We start from the raw sequence: 23,245 nt of genomic DNA on the forward strand, positions 1-23,245 counted from the left end.
AACAATGAACTCTCTTTACTCCGAAGTCCCGCACCACTCTCGAGGACCTTTCCTCCCCTTACCTGTACACGTCCTGGTGTCGTTGGCGAGGACCTGGCCCTCGGGGCAGATGCACACCCCTCCTGCAGGGGAGGACTGGCAGTTGTACTGGCAGCTCAGCAGCGGGCACATATCCGAGGCTGGAAGTTAAAAGGCAGATTACTCGACTTCCTTTACCAGGTCCTTGGACAGGCTCCTCCCCTGTACGAGTCCTTACAGCAAGCGGCCTCCTCGTCGGCGCTGTCCTCGCAGTCCTCCTTGCCGTCGCAGAGCTGGGACCGATTTATGCAGAGCGGCTTCCCTCCGGGCGCTCCTTGCGGACACATGAATTTATTCCCAGGACACACCGTCGCCGTGCAGGACTTCTCGTCGGACCCGTCGTCGCAGTCCTTGTACCCGTCGCACTGGTACCCCACCGGGATGCAGAGTGCGTTGGCGCAGCGGAACTGGTCGCTGGTGCACGGCGGAAAGCCTGGAAAATAAGGACGTAAGGATATTCAAGCAGGACCTCTCGAAAGTTGAAATAATTTCTCTCGAAGTCCTGCACCGAGAGAAAAAAGAATAAATAAAATTGGATGCCTCAAAAAAACCATGCGTCGTTGCAGGAAAATGCTTCGATCCACTACCTCCAAGGAAATGCACTTAAATTGAGGATATCATTTTTCTTTGTAAGGAAAAAAATGTTTCTCGCAGTTATCCATGATTCAGGCAAGGATATATATTTGCTTCGGTTAAGTGACATTTTTATTTATTTATTTTTTTTCTTAGTCTGGCACTCACTGCAGTGCTCCTCGTCGCTATTGTCCCCGCAGTCGTCCTTGTGGTTGCACCTGGCACTCTGCTCGACGCATCTCTTGGTGACGTTGCACCTGAACTGGTCTAACCTGCAGGGGGGGTAAAGGGTGACGCACTTCTCCTCGTCCTTGCCGTTCCTGCAGTCCAGGTACCCGTCGCACCTCTTCTCCTTCGGCAAACAGAGCTCCGGGGTGGTGCCGCCGCACCTGAAGTCGTCTCGTTGGCACTTCCTGTAACCTGAGGAGATCCGAGTCGCATCTTTGGTTAATTAGATCGCGGGATCGACGTCGATCCTTCCGGGGAAGGCGCGGCAGATGGATCTAGAGATCCAGGGCCGAGGTGCGAGATACCCGGGGGGAAAGAAAGGAGAAAGAAAGTACCCATCACCGCCGCCAGAGGCGGAGATCCAAGTCGCATCTTTCGTCCTTTAGATCGCGGGATCGACGTCGATCTTCCCGGGGAAGGCGCGACAGATGGATCTAGAGATCCAGGGCCGAAGGTGCGAGAAACCCGGAGGGAAAAGAAAGGAGAAAGAAACTACCCATCACCGCCGTCAGAGGCGGAGATCCGAGTCGCATCTTTGGTTAATAAGATCGCGGGATCGACGTCGATCTTTCCGGGGAAGGCGCGACAGATGGATCTAGAGATCCAGGGCCGAGGTGCGAGAGACCCGGGGGGAAAGAAAGAAAGTACCCATCATCGCCGCCAGAGGCGGAGATCCAAGTCGCATCTTTCGTCCTTTAGATCGCGGGATCGACGTCGATCATCCCGGGGAAGGCGCGACAGACGGATCTAGAGATCCAGGGCCGAAGGTGCGCGAAACCCGGGAGGGAAAGAAAGGAGAAAGAAACTACCCGTCACCGCCGCCAGAGGCGCCACACACGCAGAACCGTCACGGTCCGTAAAAAGGCCGAGGAAAAAGGGGAAGTAACCCGGAAACCCGGAGTAATTGCCTCGTAACCCGACAATGGGCCGATTGTTTGCGGCTTCGGGGGAAGAAGCGGTACCGGATGAATGATAACAACAAAAAAAAAAAGAAAAGGAATATATATATAAAAAGAAAGAATGGGTCGGAGAAACGGGAAAAATGGAGAAAGGGAGAACCGAACGGGAAAACGATTCCAATCGAGTACCCGCGTGGGCGTATCGCGGGGACTTTAATCCGGAGACAATCGTCTCGTCGGCGCTGCAAAAAGGCACTGAAATTCTCGATCTTTAATAAAAGGTTGCGTAATCACGCTCGGCCGCCTTTATTGTTCCTGGGGAATTTCTTTTTTTTTTTCCCCCGGGGCCAAAGCGGCGTGACGAGACCGAGTCCAAGACCTAGGTATCGTCTTTTCCTCCGTCGCAAGATCCGTTTTGCGACCCCCTGGTCCATCTAAAAGAGCCTCTCGTTGACGCGAATGATCCAGAAAAAAAAAAAGAAAAGGATCGAGGAATTCGAAGGACCTCCTCCGTGCGCTCGTGATTGCCTCCTACTGTACTCCGGAGGGTAGAGTACCGATAGCGTTAACCTCGCCCACTGTACCCTTCCGATCGATGCAGATCGAATGCAATCGCGTATCGCGATCAATGAAAAGTTCGACTTTCTGGAAATTCTTTCATGATCACCAGTCACGTGTCAACGTTTCGGACAGTTCTATCCAATACCCTTCAAAGAAAAAACGTGTTTTATTAATAGAAATAGACTGATTAGAAGGGGGTTTCACTTCACCTTAACTCCCGATAACGCGCCCGAGGGTGGAGAGGGGAAAAAAGGAAAGGAAACCAAGGCCGACAGGAAAGATCGAGGATCGCTCGCGCGAGAAGAGCCGATTTCCTCATCAGGGGGACAACCTTGAAGCCTCGGCAGCGATCGGTCGTAGGAGTTCGCCTTTACCGACCGGTCGCGAACACGTAGCCGGTACCGGTACGTACCGGCACGTACCGTCCACCCTCTACGACCGATTTCCAACCCGTGACCGAGCGCGTGCGGCCGCTTTACGTGGAGTCGCGTACGGTCCCGCCATTTTCCGACCACGTGGCGAGCCAAGAGTTTCTACGTTCTCTTAACACCTTCGCGATCGGCAAATTTTATCCGTATCAAATACCGAGTACCGGGGAAAATAATGAAATTCTTAAACTGGTTGCCGCAAACTTCTATCGTGTATCGTCATGGACGTGAATTCACGTCAGCGGCAATCAGGGATAAAATTTCAAATGACGTGAATTCACGTCAGCGGCAATGAAGAATAGAATTTAAAATGACGTGAATTCACGTCAGCGGCAATGAAGAATAGAATTTAAAATGACGTGAATTCACGTCAGCGGCAATGAAGAATAGAATTTAAAATGACGTGAATTCACGTCAGCGGCAATGAAGAATAGAATTTAAAATGACGTGAATTCACGTCAGCGGTCGTGAATGCGTTAATAAAATTAAAAAAAAAATAAAAGAAATTAACTTCTTAGGGAAAAAAATTTCCTCAGGCGATTTCTATTCCCGGGACCCTCTAGAGATGCAAAAACGACTCCGTTTATAGATAGCCGCATTATTTATGGTCAGACACTCACTGCAGCCTGCCTCGTCGGTCCCGTCGACGCAATCGACCTTCATGTCGCATCTCTGATGAGGCGGTATGCAGTACGTCTTGTTGAAGATGTACTGGCTGCAGGTAATCTGGCCCACGTCGCAGTCCGGAGGAGCTGAAAAGGTAATCGGATGAATAGAGCGAGGAAGTATAATTTTCACGCAATTAAAGAAATGCTTCATTATAGCATTAATTTTAACCATTTTTGTATCGTAAATTAATTATTTCATCCAAAGAATTTGTACGCAATTATTTTTTCCTAAGCCTTCTAATTATTAAAATCTGTATGTAGTATACCTATCTCTACGAAACCAGTCAAATTGACGGACTAGCTAATTTCATAAACAATCCATATATATTTGCTTCGTTGCAGGGAGTGTAAGGCGAAGATGAGAGTGAAAGTTTGCATTGAAAGTGAAGAAATAGAATGATCTTCGAATAGTGAAGAGGAAAACTACTTGAAAGGGTGTCGTAGCAAGAAAAGGATGCGCATTCTTTCTAGTTCCGACTCCGAGGATGAGAGGACGAGCATTCCAATAATTTCCGTGATAATTTTTAAAAAAGGACTTTTTACTTATTAATCATTTATTTAAACGTAAAGCCTAGGGTTGTTTAATACAGACTTAATTTGAATAAATCGATTTTTTAAAGAAAATGCGTCTTTTCGTTTACCCGTCAATTTGACGGGTGCTCGTAGAAATAGGTATATAAGAAACGACCGTAAACCTAGTGCTAATGACATTTCTGTTTCCGGGGTGTCGGCGAAGATAAAGGAGATGAATAAATCCAACCTACGCATAATCGATATACTCACGACAGGACTGGAACTCATCTTCGGCGTTATCGCAGTCCCTCTGGTAATTGCAGACCCAAGACGCCGGGATGCACTTGCCCTCCGGGCATCGGAACATTCCCAGGGGGCATTCGATTCCTGGAACAATTCCGAGAAGTTCGCAATCAGCGGCGTGATAGGTGAAAGGTTCGCCGATGCACCGGGTCACCTCGGTCCCCATCATCCTCGGGGCCAATCCCGACTGGTTTCCGGAATATCCGCGGGCATTGCTTCCCTCGATTAACCGGGTTAATAAACCGCGGGTTCCTTCCTTACCGACCGTTTCGAGCCGGGAAACGAATTCTCGGCCCGGCGTTTCCGGGGTAGATCGGCCGAGACGAAATTCCCGGCCGGGCCAATAATGATATTTAATTGTACCGACTTTCCAGGATTAAGTTTCACGGGAGAGATAAAAAGTAAAAAAGAATACAGAAGAGAGGAAAAATCTAACCATAATGGGCCGTCGATTAATCGGCCCAACGGGGCGTAAAACGTGCATTGTTAAAAAAAAAAATGATTACTTTATAACATTTTTCTAGAAAGTTTCATTCAGACATGGTATACTAATTTTGTAACATATTTTCAAATATATATTATAAATTTAGAATATGAAAATATGAAAATGGCGTCGAAGAGGTTTCGTTTATTAAACATTTCTCCGAATTGGGTTTACCGAATTATGTCAAACTTCACAATGCGAATATGGAGACTATAAGGAAGGTCCTGTAACTCATGGAATTTCAATATTTTAAAAATTTGTTTATAGGCATTTTTAAAATTTCACCCCATTTGATCTCCCGATCGCCAAGGAGTTGAACTCTCCTTATATATGAAGTTAGACGGCGAAACGCCCTTTACAAAGTGAGCGATGACGCATCGGCTCGGCAAATGCGCCGTCCACGTTCGATTTATTGTCACCCTGGACAAAAGAGCGCACGCCAGACCGTGTAAACACCTACGTAACCTCGAGTCGAGAGAGCCCAGTCACTCCGTGTAACTGTACCGTCTTTTTACGGGTCCGAGGGTCCCAGAAATCGACACCCGAGATTTCTTCGTTTTACCTACACTTTCTACACTTTTACGAAAAGTTTGGCGTTCGTTTTGGGGGAAGTGAAGAAGACGTCGCTGTTTGTCTTGGGCATCTACCCCGAGGGTACACTTCCTCCACACTTTCTACCCTCGATCCCGAGCTAGTGCAAGATGTTATAAAAACGTAGGCCGTGAATTCGGCGGCAAATTTCAAAATTGAAAAGACCAACAAACAGGAAAATACAATGTTTGTTACAAGATCTCCACATAATATAAATAGAAATAATGATCAATGTACTTTCTTCGGGTATAGAACGATTTAGCGTTTCAATTTTGTACGTAATCTTTGAACAATTGTACAATCATTGTTTATTACAAATGATGTATTCCTTTGCAATTTATTTATTTACAATTATTATGTATTACTGCATCATATATTATCACTATCGTCATCATTTGCTAGAAGATGTAACGAAGGAAGCATTACATCTTCATCTTCATCATCATCCGATTCGAACAGCTCCAAAATTGCATACTGTCCCGCTAAATCGGCCATCTTGTACTTTCTTGAGCTTTCTGGCGTTCGGGACGTCGACGAAACTGTATCTACACCTTCTGCACCTTTCAAGAAAAGTGTAGCACCCTCGTTACCCTCTAAGGTAGAAAGTGTGGAGAACGAGAACAAACTTACGAATTCGGCCCTAGGATCGCCTCGGTTTCCTCTAGGCGAGGCGCCGCCATCTTGGACAGCCTGCGCAAGAGGATGACCGCTCGGCGGCCGAGACTCAAGTTCAGAGATCAACGACCGCCACGCAAATGACGGACAGTGCCACCTGGAGGACCGTTTTCCTAACGTTCACCCTGGCTCGATTAAACTCCGGTCGCTCGTTCGTCTAATTACCCGCTCCCCTTGACACCGCTCGCTCGCTCGCTCGTCTAAAGTAAAGCAGGGCAGGAATGCGCGACGAGTAAGAGTACACGCATTATAGTTTTTCCTGCGCCTGCGCGGCAGTATACCGTTAGCAGCACTGGGTCGATTGTCAATTATTTCATGGCCAACAGTCGTTAAGGTGGAGTAAAACCCCCACTCAAATCAATTGATTCTAATGAAACACTGTTCTTTTCTTTTAAGGGTATTGGATCAAACTGTCCGAAACGTCTACAAGTCACTCCTGATCATCAAGGAATTGTCCTGACACGTTCGAAATTTGAATTTTTGAAAAAAAAAAAGAATGTCTCAACTTAGATCCAGATCAGAACCAAAATGGCGTCGAGCTCTGGTACTTCGATCGATGTGCAATTATTGAAGGCTCTGATATGAGAGACGAAAGGGTCAGGACAATTGTACGGCAATTTAGAACACGCTGGTAATGGATAAACTGGTATTTGAAGGGGATAAAGGCTAAAGGAGTGTCTTATGCCCTTCTGTGTCAAAACGATGGTAATGCGAGGTCTCGGAGTGAAAGTTTAGTTGACATGGAAGTCACAGATGGCGCAGGGGGTCCCTCTGCAGTCAGTTAGGGCCTCGGAAAGCGTGAATCCAGAGGATTTATGGAGTTTTACTTCGATTTATTTGTAATTATTGTAAGGAAACGACAGGTGGAGTACGCCATTTAGTACAATACCCAATTCAATTCGACACATCTGTCGATATAAAAACCAATGTCAGCAATGTTGGTATTTAGATAAATCTTCTTTACCGTGATTACCGCGGCAGATCGCTCCCGAGATAGAAATCAGAAAATTACCCAAGAAAGAGACGTTTTCAAACATGGCGCCTTAAAATTAAAGGGGAAAAAAAAACAACACTTGCTTAACTCGAAGAATTATCCATTGCTGCAACGAAACTCTCTACCAAATGAAATACTTCGAAACAATAAATATCAGAAAGAGCGAAGTAAATTCATTTAAATCGAGGATATCATGTTTCGCCTCCGGCAAACAATTGTTTCTTGCAATTATAACAATTCAGACAACGATACATATCTCGGTAAACCAATCTTTTTCTCAGTGTGCCATTTTGTTAGGATGAAGGCGTACTTTAAATAAAAAAAAAGAAACACTGTAAATTCAACTCATTCTCTTAAGTAAATGAGTTTAGTCGAATGGTTCGCCATGTTTAACGGAAAAAATGAATTAAATTAAAAACAAATGAAATGATAAATGAATGAAATGTAAAATGAATGCAATGTAAAATGAATGAAATGTAAAATGAATGAAATGTAAAATGAATGAAATGTAAAATGAATGAAATGTAAAATGAATGAAATGTAAAATTAATGAAATGTAAAATTAATGAAATGTAAAATTAATGAAATGTAAAATCAATGAAATGTAAAATCAATGAAATGTAAAATCAATGAAATGTAAAATCAATGAAATGTAAAATCAATGAAATGTAAAATCAATGAAATGTAAAATTAATGAAATGTAAAATTAATGAAATAAAAAATGAAGGAAATGACAAATTAATGAAAAATGAATTTCCGCTATTTCGATCAAATGTACCGGAGTATTTCTCTTAATCTTTCCTTTTCTCGACGTGAAAACAGTCCTACCGAGTACGCAAAGAGACTCGCATCTCCCTTGTGCGTGCCTACGCGGTTCTACGTTCCGCCGGTACCAGGCCGCGCCGGCTGGCACGAACGCTGCACTCACCGAAGAGAGACGCCCCCCTCTCTCCGCCCTCTCCCGGCCGCGCGCGCCACTCCGCGGCGCACCGACACACGCGCAGGCGCGTCCAGAGGAAGAGAGGAAGAAAGGGAGAGGCGGAGAAAGAAGGAGAGAGTCCCGGGTATACCAGGGTGGAGGCCCTTTTCTTCGTCGGCGGGCCCTTAAGGGATTCCAGTCGGCGCGAGTTTTTTCTTTCCCGAGTCGAGCCGAAACTCGACTCGGGGATACTGTTTTACAAATCCTCGAGAGCTTAAACTCGAGCCACTATAACCGAGACCGTAGCGGTAATTTAAGAATCCCTACGTTAAACAAAAGGAAAAAAATAACATTTCAATCGTATTTAATTCTCATTAAGGTGAAACGAAGCACGTTGAGGAACTTGATCGACGCCGGTAAAAGAGGCCCTCCTAAATACCTACGTTGCCGACGTTGGTTTTTATATCGACACTTAGGTTGAATTATGTTGAGTATTGTAATAAATGGCACACTCCATCTGTCGTTTTCGTGTAATAATTATCAAGAAATCGAAGTAAAGTTACAGAGATCCCCTGGATTTATCGTTTCTGAGGCCCAAATTGACTGCAGAGGGACCCCTTGCGTCATCTGTGATTTCCGTGTCAACTAAATCTCCACTCAAGACCATTATGGTTCTGAGCTACTTTAAAAAATGTTTTCTAAAAAATTCAAATTTTAAAAGTGTCAGGATAATTCCCAGGTGCTCACGAGTAATGTGTCAAAGTTTTGGACAGTTCTATTTAATATTCTTAAAAAAAAAAGTACTGTACTTTAATCGACTGATTTGAGGAGGGGGGTTCACTTCACCTTAATTCGCGGGAAATTTAATCATTAGGTCTATCCCCGGTTATATAATCCAGGTAAGATGAGGTACTTAATACTAGTGCGCATCCCTCGACCGGTGGCGCCCTCGGCGGCATTCAAGGGGAAGTAGAATACGGGGGCCGTCGTCTCGACGCAGCCGGTCGGCTTCCACCTGAGAGCGGGATTTATAAATAACCCGGGAATAGAGCGCTCGCCTAGATGGCCGCAAATGGTCGAGTCGCGAGCGATCTACAAGGCGATTCGCCCGCTCGAGGGGAACGGAATCTCGAGCGAGGTTAGGTCGGGCCTGATTTGCCGGCTGGAAAAGGAGAGCTTTGCGGTGTGCTCCTTTCCACGGGCGACGCGACGCGTCCGTTAATCGGGGCCCTGCGTCGCGGGGCCGTTTTCGGGTCTTTTATGAAATTTCCCCCGGCGAGAAAATCGGGAGATTCCCTTAAAAAGCGGCGCGCCGCCCTTAAGGTGATGTGAAACACGTCGAGGAACTTGATCGACGCTGGTAAAGAAGATCTATCTACATACCTACGTTGCTTTACAAAATCTAAATTTCGAATGTATCAGGACAATTCTTTCATGATCACCGGTCATGTGTCAACGGATTGGACAGTTCTATCCAATACCCTTAAAGAAAAAAGTGTTTTATTCGCATCTACTGATTTGAGGTGGGGTTTCACTTCGCCTTAACACATTCGCGAGCGCTGACGTGAATTCACGTAATTTTAAATTCCATCCCTGATTGCCGCTGACGTGAATTCACGTCATTTTAAATTCTATCCCTGATTGCCGCTGACGTGAATTCACGTCATTTTAAATTCTACTCCTGATTGCCGCTGACGTGAATTCACGTCTTTTAACTACACAAGTTTGCGGCAACCAGTTTCAGAATTTCATTATTTTCCCCGGTACTCAGTATTTGAAACGGGAAAAATTTTCCGATCTCGAATGTGTTAAGGTGAAGGTGTTCTAAATTGTACAACTGTCCAGACCCTTTCGTTTGCCATATCAGGGCCTTTAATAATTGAATGTCGATCGAAATACGAGAGATCGACGCCATTTTGGTTCTCATCTGGGCTGGGTTAAATTGGGCCGAATTGCGCCCTTTGAGTACTTTGAAAAAAAAAAAATGAGGAAGGGAGAGAGCCTCTTTGTATGCCCTCGTCTTGAAGGAGGCACTGCCGGTGCAGCTTTCAGATTTACGCCCAGGAAGGGTTAATTAGAAGGGCAAATTATCGGCTCCGCAGACTCCGCTCGGCGGCGCCGAATCGCCATATTGAATTAAGGTACGGACCTCCGTCACCTCTGTTACCAGGGATCAGTGACTTCTCGTTCCGCGGCGCGTAACCAACTACCGGGTCGTACAGTCGACGGCAATAATATCCCTCCTCCTTCCTGCACCTCGGCTTTATCATTCGGCATGAGATGTCGCAAAATAATCCCCTCGAATTTGGGGGAAAACTTTCGTGCCATCGACGCCTTCAACGACCCGAGTTCCGAGGTGACTTCGCGGGTCGTTCCGCTCCGTCACGGACCGTTCCGCGGGCACTACTTAATTTCACGGCTAATTGTCCAATTAGTTGATTAACCGGCCGAATAAGCGACCGGTTGGCAGCCTACGTACCCCGAGATAAAAGTGTCATTGAACCAAAGGAACGTTTTCCCAATACAAAGGATAATTACTTCGACTTAAACTGGAATAAATTGGCTGCGACGTTTAAACTTTATTCGGTTCGAATAGTTAATTTTTTCTTAAATTACCGAGATATTTTTTAGAAATGACGTACGTACCTATCTACTCCAAGATAAAAGTGTCATTGAACCAAAGGAACGTTTTCCCAATACAAAGGATAATTACTTCGACTTAAACTGGAATAAATTGGCTGCGACGTTTAAACGGAATTATCACAATTTATTCGGTTCGAATAGTTAATTTTTTCTTAAATTACCGAAATATTTTTTAGAAATTACGTACGTACCTATGTACCCCGAGATAAAAGTGTCATTGAAATAAAGGAACATTTTCCCAATACAAAGAATAATTACTTTGGCTCAAATTCTAATAAATTGGCTGCAACGTTTAATCGGAATAATGACAATTTATTTGATTCGAATACTTATTTATCTTAAATTACCAAGATATTTTTTAGAAATGACGTACGTACCTATCTACTCCAAGATAAAAGTGTCATTGAACCAAGGTAATATTTTCCCAATACAAAGAGTAATTACTTCGACTTAAACTGGAATAAATTGGCTGTGACGTTTAAACGGAATTATGACAATTTATTCGATTAAAATAATTTTGTATCTTAAATTACCGACATAATTTTTAGAAATTACGTACGTACCTATCTACCCCGAGATAAAAGTGTCATTGAACCAAAGGAATATTTTCCCAATACAAAGAATAATTACTTTGACTCAAACTCGAATAAATTGGCTTCTACATTAAATCGGAATAATGACAATTTATTAGATTCAAATAATTATGTTTCTTAAATTACCGAGATATTTTTTAGAAATGACGTACCGACCTACGTACTCCGAGATAAAAGTGTCATTGAACCAAGGGAATATTTTCCCAATACAAAGAGTAATTACTTCGACTCAAACTCGAATAAATTGGCTCCTACATTAAATCGGAATTACGACAATTAATTCCATTCAAATAAATATTTTTTAATATTCTTAAATTACCGAGATATTTCTTAGGTACCACTCAAAGAGACATTTCATAGAAACGAAAGAATTCAATGAGTTCTTTTTATCTCAGGACACAAAGAGACGAATCTCGGCGCGACCACGGAAGTGGTACGACCGGTGGCTCTCTCGGCGATGCCCCCCAGGTAGGGTTTCCTGTGGTAGGAAATCTTTTCTCGCCTCGCCTCGTGTTCCACTCGACGACCAGGACGATCGCCAATCGGCACACGTCCCGCGCTAATCGCTCTAAGCGCCGCGCTAATTCCGCTCAGGCGGCGCGCCGGTCGCCGTCGATCGTCTCGACGCGCAGCGTGGACGCCCCCTTAAGAGGATATGAAAGGCGCTAAGAGATTTAATCGACGTCGATAAAATAAAATTCATCTATACCCTTTTTGGAGGTAATGCCGTTTTGAATCCTCAAGTGGGAACATAAGCTGGCGCGTCCCATTACCGACATTTATATTTATATTGAAGTCTTTTACAGTCTACGTTGAGAATTATACGACCTGAAGGGTTCTATATGTCATTTCGGTAAAGTAATGAGAAAAAGATCGCCGTAAAACTGCCGAAATCCCATGAATTCGTGATTGTTTATACTCTGACGAACCGACGTCGCCATCTGTGACGTTTAGCTGCAACTAAATTTTTCCTCTAAGAACACGTGTCAGCCGCGGGACAAGCCAGCATTCTCTTGCAATCGTTGGTGAAAGTATTTCCCACATTTTCCCATCTGACTCCGTAATATTCCATTTCTACGGTATTGTAAATTGTTCGAGCTAGGTCCTGAAGCTCTTCATTTTCGATTCTAAGCCTCCAAGAGGCGTAAAACATCGAGAACGTGCCCGGACCACACTACGTTGGCTCCAGTCCATGATAAGTAAATAAATTTTTCATGAAAAATGGAATTTCATGAGTTTCAGGATCTACCTTAGGGCCTCCATATCCCCGTGGGAAAATCGAAAACAAATCGGTACACCCACTTTGTAGAATACATACCCCTACGATTTGACTTCTCAGATACATATATATGATCTCTTTCATATCACCTTAAGGTGATGTGAAAGTGACGTCAAAGAGGTATCATTTATGAAACTTTTTTCCGAACCGGGTGTACCGAATTTTCTGAAACCTGCCAATGTGAATATGGAGGCTGTGTAGAAGATCCTGAAACCCATTCAATTTCTATTTTAAGATAACTTCATTATAGCCATTTTCAACAATTTTAATAACAAATGAAATTTCGGGAGTTTCAGGACCTACCTTAGGGCCTCCATATTCACGTGGTAAAATTTTAAACGAATCGGTACACCCAAAACGGCCAATACTTTTCCCAATTTGACTTCTCATATATATATATCTTTCATATCAAGAAACTCGGTAGAGTTTCGAGCCAAATACATTTTTGAGTCCTCTTAACCGCGCCACTCCCGGTGTTCCGGGGATGTCGGAAATGTTCGCCGTTCGAGGGGAATCAAAATTGGAAATTAAAAAAAGGGGGGGGGGGATATTTCATACAAGGAGGGGGAGGGCGAGTGACCCGACGAGAGGCCAGTCAGCGGATTCCTGGAGGTCGTCGGGCGCAGAAGGCGAGGACGGCATCCTTGGCGAGTGTGCGCACTCGGTGACTGCATACACAAACGTGTGTGTCTGTGTGTGAGTCGAGGCGAATGATAAAGAGAAGGCAAAGAAAAAAATAAAAAATGAAGAGCAGAGGCCCAGCTGGCGGTGCAGCAGAATTCGAGGGAAGACCTAACGAGCCCGGGAACTTAAGGTGATGTGAAACACGTCGAGGAACTTGATCGACGTCGGTAAAACAGCTTTTTCTAAATACATACGTTGCCGACGTTGGTTTTTATATCGACAGCTGGGTCGAATAATATTGGGCATTGTATTAAATGGCATACTCTACCTATCGTATTCATACAATAATTGTAAAGAAATCGTCCATCTATCGATGAACTTTATGAAAAAAAAATAAATAAAAATAATTCGAGTGTTCACATTTTCATAGGAATTTCCACCTTGAGAAAAAAAAAAACCATTGACTCGAAGGAATACCCGGTGAGAAAATCCTGCAATTGAGTGCGTCCAAAGAAACGTCAGATTGAGTGAGAAAAGAGACTTTGGTTTAATTCGACACTGATTTTTCCTTTTCTCAATGATATAATTGTTTCTCGCGATCGTGTATTATTCGGGCAGTAATATATTTCTTTTTCTCAGTGCAAGGAAAATGTCCGGGAGTATCGGCAAGAGGAGGTGCAATTATTCGAGGTACTCGGTATGCAGCCGGGACCAGGGCCACCTGTTGATCGTCGGCATTACGTAGGTGGAGGCGCGTGTATTCACCCGGAAGCCGATGTCGAAGCCGTTCAACACATCGGTCGATTAGGATCCGGAATAAAGAACAATAAAACGCAAATAATCGGAGGCGCTATCGTATACAATTTGTAATGTTACGTCTTCTTTCCGTAGTTCTGTATCATACGACCTTACATGTTACAACTATACCGATAACGCATTCTGCAATTTTTTCTCACTGCGACTTACGGGGAACAAAAAGAAGAATCCAAAGACCGTATACAATTGCTATATACAATTTGTAAAGTTACATCTTCTTTCCATACTTCTGTATGATACGACTTGTACAGACTGGCGTCTACGTTACAAATGTACCGATAACGCATACTGCAATTTTTTCTCACTGCGACTTACGGGGAACAAAAAGAAGAATACAAAAAACCGTATACAATTGCCATATACAATTTGTAAAGTTACGTCTTCTTTCCATACTTCTCTATCATACGACCTGTACAGACTGGCGTCTACGTTACAACTATACCGATAACATATACTGCAATTTTTTCTCACTGCGACTTACGGGGAACAAAAAGAAGAATACAAAAAACTGTATACAATTGCCATATACAATTTGTAAAGTTACGTCTTCTTTCCATACTTCTGTATCATACGACCTGTACAGACTGGCGTCTACGTAACAAATGTACCGATAACGCATACTGCAATTTTTTCTCACTGCGACTCAAGGGGAACAAAAAGAAGAATACAAGAAAAGAGGAAGAAGAACAAAAAAAAACACGGAGAAAAGGAGGATTCCCTCGGTTCCCTCGGAATAATGACGAGCATTAACGAGCGGCGGAGACGGCTCGATTAAAAGTGCAGAGAGAAAGAAAGAGAGAGAGAGAAAGAGGGGCTCATCCCCGGACGTCACCGCGGCGTGATTTCACTTTGAAAGCACTTGAATTCCCACGCGGTGCCGTTCCTTCGAGTGGAGCATTAAGGTGAAGTGAAACCCCCCTCAAATCAGTCGATTCGAATAAAACACTTTTTCATTTTTTTTTTTTAAGGGTATTTTATGGAACTGTCCGAAACGTTGACACATGACTCGTGATCATGAAAGAATTGTCCTGACACATTCGAAATTTGGATTAAAAAAAAACATATTCAACTTAACCCAGATCAAAACTAAAGAGACGTCGAGTTCTGATATTTCGATCGATACCCAATTATCGAAGGCCCTGATATGAGATGTGAAAGTGTCAGGACAATTGTACGACAATTTAGAACACTCTGGTAATTGCTAAACTCGTATTTGAACGGGATGAAGGCAAAAAAAGTGTCTTATGCGCTTCTATGCCAAAACGACGGTAATACGAGGTCTCGGAGTGAAGAATTAGTTAAGGCCCTCGGAAAGCATGAATCCAGAGGATTTCTGGAGTTTCACTTCGATTTCTTTATAATTATTGTACGAAAACGACAGGTGGAGTATGCCATTTGATACAATAATCAATATAATTCGACACAGCTGTCGATATAAAAACCAACGTCGGCAACGTACGTGTTTAGATAAATCTTCTTTACCAGCGTCGATCAAGTTCCTCGACGTGTTTCACATCCCCTTAATCAACGTCGGAACAATGGAAGGAATTCCCTGAACGTTCCTTTTCCGATTTTCGAGAGCCCCCTCGAGGAAGGGTACCCCGAGGATTCCCCCCGCGGCCTTGGTCAACCCTGACCCGGGTCAACCCGATCGGTCGACAGGTGCGATCCCGGCCCACCTGTTCAGGGGACCCAGGGAAACGGCGGTAAGGAAGGCAGGCGACTTCGACGGCGTGACTCGAAAAATTCGATCCAGGCATTACGACGCGCCTGCATTTGCATAACGGCAGAATGCACCGCAAGGTGCGCCGCACCTCGGACAAAGAAAATCCCTAAGCTCGCGTTCGAGCATTCGAGGATACGACCAAGGAGGGGCCTTTCGTGGGAAACTTCAACTTTCACCTCGAGCCCGAGAGCCGAGACGCGATCTGGTCCCTCGACTAGTCGGCGGAGACCTCGGCTAGGGATTTTTTTTCCTCCCATTTTCCCCCAGAGGAGAGAGGTACCTCTCGTCTCGTCCTACTGCCGATCGCGCCGAGAGCATCCTCGAGTACAATTCTCAAGAATTGAACATGTTTAGCAAGAATTTCCTCTTGTCCGATATATACAAAACATACACATATATGTATACAATATAAAAATAATAAAATTGAAACGCGCCGATTGCGTCGAGAGCATCTTTGAGCGCGATGCTCAAGAATCGAACATGTTTATCGTGACCACTCTCCGAATTTTCTCTCATACGATATTGCATAAAACATACATATATATGTAAACAAAATGAAAACAATAAAATTGAAACACGCCGATTGCATCGAGAGCATCTTTAAGCGCGATTCTCAAGAATCGAACATGTTTATCGAGACTCCACTATCTGAATTTTCGCTTGTCCGATATCGCATAAAACATACATATATGTGTAAACAAAATGAAAACAATAAAATTGAAACACGCCGATCGTATCGAGAATATCTTTGAGCGCGATTCTCATGAATCGAACGCGTTTATAGAGACTCCACGCTCCGAATTTTCTCTTGTCCGATGTGTATATATATCCATATATATGATGTACGTATATATATANATATATGTACACAAAATGAAAGCAAGAAAATCGAAACGCACCTCGCAAGTGTAATGGAGAAAATCCCGGGGCATGCAGAGCCGCGCTCGGGCGAACGTTAACGGTGTCTGGTCGATTAATTCCAGATCGAGAGGGACATTCGAGTGTCCCAGTTCACCGAGCGGAAGTCGGGTAATTGACCGACTCGAGTCAACACCGGGTCTTGGCCCGAATAGCGCCGACTAGGGACTCCACCTTACGGAGTCTCGATTTAAAGCGAACGAGATGCCAGCCGAGGGGGAAAAGCAAAATAAAACAAAAATGTAAAAAATCGGAGACGGAATTCGGAATCGAGGGTTCCCAGTGACCACTGATAAGGCCGACGATGGATCCATAAAACATGAAAGTCGGCGAGGGCCGAACAGGTGCGCGAACAGGTGTACACTGGCGGTCATGAATGCCTCCCCTGCCGACCCAGCGGCGCCAATGAATTACAAGAAGGCACTCATGTCCGCCACTGTACGCGGACGTATGCAAGCACCCCGGCCGATAATCCGGAATTTAATGTTAATCCTCCAATGTTGGCCGGAACCGAGATTTCCCCCAAGGCAGGGCAAATCGATACTCCACGGGTCGTCGATTACCGATATCGACTCGATCGCTCGTGGTGGTCGATCGAGAGGTCGATATTTTCCCCGTTAACGTCGAGTCAGCGATTTCGAAATTCGCCCCCTTTTCCACGTAGCTCGACGCCTCCGCGGGTGGAGGAATCCAGGTGTGGACAGGTATTCCCTCGCTTCATCTTTTTATTTTTTTTTTATTTTAAATGTTATGGTGATTTTTATATGATTTTAAATGTTAAGGTGAAGTGAAAATCCCTCCCCCTCAAATCAGTCGATTCGAATGAAACACTATTTCTTTTAAGTTTCATCTCACCTTAAGGTGGAGTGAAACGCGTAGAGGAGTTTGATCGACGTTGGTAAAGATGATTTAACTAAATGCCTATCTTTGCCGACGTTGGTTTTTATATCGACAGCTGGATCGAGTTATATTGCGTATTGTACTAAATGGCATACTCTAATTATCCTTTTCGTACAATAATTATAAAGAAATTGAAGTGAGACTTTAGAAATCCTCTGGATTCATGCTTTCCGAGGCCTTAATTCACTGCAGAGGGATCCCCTGCGCCATCTGTGATTTCCATGTCAACTAAATCTTCACTCCGAGATCTCGTATTACCATCGTTCTGGTATAGAAGCGGCATAGAAGCGGATAAGACACTTTTTTTGCCTTTATCCCGTTCTAATACGAGTTTCTCGATTACCAGAGTGTTCTAAATTGTCGTACAATTGTCCTGACCCTTTCGTTTCTCATATCAGAGCCTTCAATAATTGGATATCGATCTAAATATAAGAACTCGACGCCATTTTAGTTCTCATCTGGGTTAGGTTAAACCATTTTTTTTTTTAATTCCAAATTTCCAACGTATCAGGACAATTCTTTCCTGATCACGAGTCACGTGTCAACGTTTCGGACAGTTCCAATACCCTTAAGAAAAAAAAGTGTTTTATTCGAATCGACTGATTTGAGGTGGGTTTCACTTCACCTTAACGATTAAAATCTTTTCTTGAATTCTTTTAAAATTCAAATGTCTAACGTATCAAGACAATTCATTCATGATCACGAGTCACGTGTCAACGTTTCGGACACTTTGGTCAATTACCCTTAAAAAAGTGTTTTATTCGAATCGACTGATTTGAGGTGGGTTCCACTTCACCTTAACGATTAAAATCTTTTCTCGAATTCTTTTAAAATTCAAATATCTAACGTATCAAGACAATTCATTCATGATCACGAGTCATGTGTCAACGTTTCGGACACTTTGGTCAATTACCCTTAAAAAAGAGTGTTTTATTCGAATCGACTGATTTGAGGTGGGTTCCACTTCACCTTAACGATTAAAATCTTTTCCCGAATTCTTTTAAAATTCAAATTTCTAACGTACCAGGACAATTCGTTCATGATCACGAGTCACGTGTCAACGTTTCGGACACTTTGGTCAATTACCCTTAAAAAAGTGTTTTATTCGAATCGACTGATTTGAGGTGGGTTCCACTTCACCTTAACGATTAAAATCTTTTCTCGAATTCTTTTAAAATTCAAATGTCTAACGTACCAGGACAATTCATTCATGATCACGAGTCACGTGTCAACGTTTCGAACACTGGTCAATTACCCTTAAAGAAAAGTGTTTTATTCGAATCGACTGATTTGAGATAACCTTAATTCCTCGGTCTGGGCGATCGAATCGACCCTTGTTTCTTGATGAAATCGTTACGTTTTCCCCTATATCCGAGGTAATAGCGTCTCGAGACGAGGAGATAGAAGACGGAGGGGGGGACGCCGAAATCGAGGGGGCCAGGGTTCCCGGAGATGCACCGGCACTCCCGTACGCTCTCTTCGTGTACAGGGAGGCACGATCGGGCTCGTCCATCGGAGCCAGGGTCCCGCTATCCGGTCGGCCGCTAGGCCGAGGTGAACGAACCTGCCGCCCGCCTACTGACTTTACCTGCCGTACCGGCCGGGCCCGGGGATCGGGCCGAGGAGGAGAGCTCACCTGGAGAGACCCGACACCTTTCCCCTCCACTCCTTTTCCCGTTTCCCTGGCCCTTTCCGTCCCCGCCGAGCCGGGAGAAACGTGGCCTCACGGAGCATTCGGTGGAATTTCGTCGGCTCTCCCGTCGACGAGCGATGTGAAATACCACGGTAGGACAAAACGAAGCCCCGTGCTTCGGGTGAAAATTAGGGAGCGGATGATCGAAGAAGAAAAAAGGAAAAAAGTACTATATTAGAAGTATACAACCACGCGGTACCAAGGTAAATGTCCCGACGCATAAATATCGCACCATGGTGGACTGCAAGAGATAACTGGAATTAAGGGGACGTCAAAGTGGCATCCGAAAGCTCAATCGTTCATAAAACTATTCTACTAACCGAGTGTCTCAAATCGTTTCATGTATTGAAACGTGAATACGGAGACCCTAAGATAGGTCATGAAACTCGGGAAATTTCATTTTTTTTCTATTAGCTATTTTTATAATACCTATGAAGAAATTTGAAAAGAATTGAAATTTCACGTGTTTCAGGACCTTCCTTATAGAGTCCCTATTGACTTTGGCAAGTCAAAAAAGAAAAAAAAGTACTATACTAAAAGTATACAACCACGCGATAGCAAGGTAAATATGTCCCGACGCATAAATCCCACACCATGGTGGACTGCAAGAGATAACTGGACTTAAGGGGACGTCAAAGTGGCATCCGAAAGCTCAATCGTTCATAAAACTTTTCATAGAATTGGGTGTCTCAAATAGTTTCATATATTAACCCTTTGCGGACGCGACTTTTCCTTTATAAAGGCTTTTGGGCGGCTATTTGCCGATACTCGTCCGCAAAGGGTTAAAACGTGAATACGGAGACCCTAAGGTAGGTCATGAAACTCGGGAAATTTCATTTTTTTTTTTATTACCTATTTTTATAATACCTATGAAGAAATTTGAAAAGAATTGACATTTCACGTGTTTCAGGACCTAGTCTCCCTATTCACGTTGGCAAGTCAAAAAAGAAAAAAAAGTACTATAGTAAAATCGAAGTATAATTCATACGTCCCAAATGAATTGTCGTGAATTCATACGTGCCAAATGAGTTGTCGCGATGAACGAATTTGACGAACACCCCGAAGAAAGGAGTTCACCGAGCGAATGAAATCTTTCATCGACCCAGTCCCTACGAAATGTCCAGTTAAATCGAAGAATAATTCATAGGTCCCAAATGAATTGTCGTCATTCCGAAAGAGCCGTTGGCTCCGATTTATTACAATTGATTTGAGTCAAGTAATTGTTAGGTTGAACAGCCTTCGATTGTTCGACCACCCACGTGTCTCGTAGTTGTTCGCGCTCGGATGTGACTTTTGCAGCGTCGTGTCCAGTCCACCCGTTAAGAGGATATGAAAGGCGCTAAGATATTTCATCGACGTCGATAAAATAAAATTCATCTATGCCCTTTTTGGCGGTAATGCCGTATTGAATACTCAAGTGGGAACATAAGCTGGCGCGTCCCATTACCAACATTTATATTTATGTTATTATATTTATTATTTATTATATATACATTTTCATTTCTATGGAATCCTAAATTCTTCGAGCTAGGTCCTGAAACTCATTATTTTCGATTCTAAGCCTCCAAGAATCGTAAAACATCGAACACGTGCCCGGACCACACTACGTTGGCTCCAGTCCATGATAAGTAAATAAATTTTTCATGAAAAATGGAATTTCATGAGTTTCAGGACCTTACTGCCTCCATATCCACGTGGTTAGATTTCAAACGAATCGGTACACCCAATTCGGGGAATACTTTCCCCAACGATTTGACTTCTCAGATACATATATAGGCTGGCTCTTTCATATCCTCTTAAGGGGATGTGAAAGCGGCATCCGAAAGCTGAATCCTTCATAAAACTTTTCTCTGAACCGAGTGTCTCAAATCGTTTCATACTTTAAAACGTGAATACGGAGACCTTAAGCTAGGTCCTAAACCTCGGGAAATTTCATTTTTTATAAACTATTTCTAAAATACCCATAAACAAATTAGCAAAAGAATTGAAATTTCATGAGTTTCAGGACATTCTTTATAGTCTCCCTATTCGCGTTGTAACGATTCAAAGTATTCGGTAAGCCGAGTTGGGAGAAAAGTTTTAAAAAACGAAACCTCTTCGAGGCCACTCTCACGTCACCTTAACGTCCGCGACTGTACCCCGCGACCACGTGCTCGCGGGTGAACAGCTGACAGGTGCCCATAGGGAGTCCTAAAAGCTCGGGATTTCTTCCAGGATTCTTTAATCCCGAAGGAATCGTCCTCCTTGACGAGACCGGACGTCGTCCATCGTCCCGACGTAACCCAGGATTACGCGACGCGAGGCGTCCCCGTCGACCAGGAGAAGGGACCGGCGTCGACGCGCCTCCACCGGGGAGTTAGAAACCGGGAAGAAATCTCCGGGACGAGGAGCGGAGAGAGCTCGTCGGGACTGGAGGAGGAATTAAGCCACATCCTGGGTTAGATCTTGGCATGGAATCTTGAATGAGGTTACGCTAACAAGACTTGATGAACCTCGGAGTCGGTCCAGTCGATAGAGAACCCGAGAGACTCTCGGGTTCTCTATCGAGCAGTGGGCCATAGTCGATATTTCGGTCGTTCGAGATACCACGAGACACCTCGAAACCCCGGAGGATGTTTCCCTGATTGTTTCCAAAATAAAGAGACCCGGAAGTCGGGATGGATATAAAAAACAAGGAAACCGCTCGGGCCATTCGGCACATTGTTGTCATAAACTTAACCCTTTGAGTCGCACGCGCCGCTTTCGCGGTGTTCAAATTTCATGTCGGAAAATAAAAAAGAAAAAAGGGGAAAAAAAATAAGAAAAAACCCCCAGTGCATTCGAACGATACGGAGAAGTGACGGAAAATGATCCCATTCATAAAGCTCTATTGGGCTGTTCGGCTTTTCTCGGTCGTGTCTTTTTAAAAAAACCTCTGGTACCCAAACGGATAAAGATAGCCCCGGTAAACCGGAAGTCGGGGTGGACATAAAAAACAAGGAAACCGCACGAGCCATTCGGCACATTGTTGTCATAAACTTAACCCTTTGAGTCGCACGCGCCGCTTTCGCGGTGTTCAGATTTCATGTCGGAAAATAAAAAGGAAAAAAGGGGGGAAAAAAATAAGAAAAAACCCCCAGTGCATTCGAACGATACGGAGAAGTGACGGAAAATGATCCCATTCATAAAGCCCTATTGGGCTGTTCGGCTTTTCTCGGCCGTGTCTTTTTAAAAAACCTCTGGTACCCAAACGGATAAAGATAGCCCCGGTAAACCGGAAGTCGGGGTGGATAAAAAAAGAAGAAAAAAAAAAGAAGAAGAAGAAAAACAAGGAAACCGCTCGGGGCCTTTCGGCACGGTGTTGTCGCAAACATCGAGGAACGACCTCGGATGTCTCCTCGGGATCTACGTGCCGAGGAGGGCCGAACAATCTCCCATAAAGACCGGGATATCGCGAGTACGTGCGATCGAGTTAAACACGCGTAAGGCATAAATAAAGATTAACGCAGAAGGCCGAGAGAGCGCTTACCGCGAGATTGTCCAATCGCGGGGCTCTTATCCGGGGAAATAAATTCCTCGTACGAGCATTGTCTTATTCCATTGCCTTTACCGCGTTATCCGGGAGTAAGAATAGAAAAAGAAGAAGAAGAGATCAAGAGGGAGAGGAAAGGAAAATATAAATAAAGCCGGAGGAATCGAAACGGCGCGACTGGAGGAGCCGCATCCCCGGGGCTCCTCCGTCTTTTTAATGGACCCGGACTACGATTTCGGAGGGAATCGTCGAGGAACCGGTTGTTCCCCTCCCCGGAGGAACTACGAAACGAACCGGCACGTCCGTGTGAACCGATTACGACCTTTCGGGGGTACCCACCACGGGGAGGCTAACGAGCCGGGTTCGCTCTCGAGAGAGATCTGGCTCTCCTCTTTTCCTCCCGACCTTAGGACGTTCCTCTCCCGGAAATTTCGAGGGACCCTTCTCCTTCCGATTTTCCAAAACGGATCCCGGGGTAAGGGTTCCCTCTTCTCTCGATTTTCCAAAACAAATCCCGGGGTAAGGGTTCTCTCTCCTTCCGATTTTCCAAAACGAATTCCGGGGTAAGGGTTCTCCTCTCTCCTCTCGATTTTCCAAAACGAATCCCGGGGTAAGGGTTCTCCCTCCT

The 23,245-nt window shown here is 44.3% G+C and overlaps 1 protein-coding gene across 2 annotated transcripts in view; it reads right to left on the reverse strand.

Moving 5' to 3' along the window:
• LOC105695035 (low-density lipoprotein receptor-related protein 2) overlaps window positions 1-23,245 on the reverse strand; it is a 44,479-nt gene that overhangs the window by 16,457 nt on the left and 4,777 nt on the right. For both annotated transcript variants that reach the window (XR_001103578.2, XM_012416255.2), the window contains exons 2-6: window positions 4,219-4,335; window positions 3,388-3,519; window positions 820-1,071; window positions 257-511; window positions 63-179 (exon numbers count right to left, since the gene is read on the reverse strand). Coding sequence is in view for 1 of the 2 variants with exons in the window: in XM_012416255.2 (XP_012271678.1) it covers window positions 63-179; window positions 257-511; window positions 820-1,071; window positions 3,388-3,519; window positions 4,219-4,335 (873 nt within the window). In the remaining variant the exon portion in view is untranslated. The remainder of the gene's footprint in view (window positions 1-62; window positions 180-256; window positions 512-819; window positions 1,072-3,387; window positions 3,520-4,218; window positions 4,336-23,245) is intronic.

This window comes from Orussus abietinus, unplaced genomic scaffold (genome assembly GCF_000612105.2).
Source record: "Orussus abietinus isolate OABI.00-Male unplaced genomic scaffold, Oabi_2.0 scaffold35, whole genome shotgun sequence".
NCBI lineage: Eukaryota > Metazoa > Arthropoda > Insecta > Hymenoptera > Orussidae > Orussus > Orussus abietinus.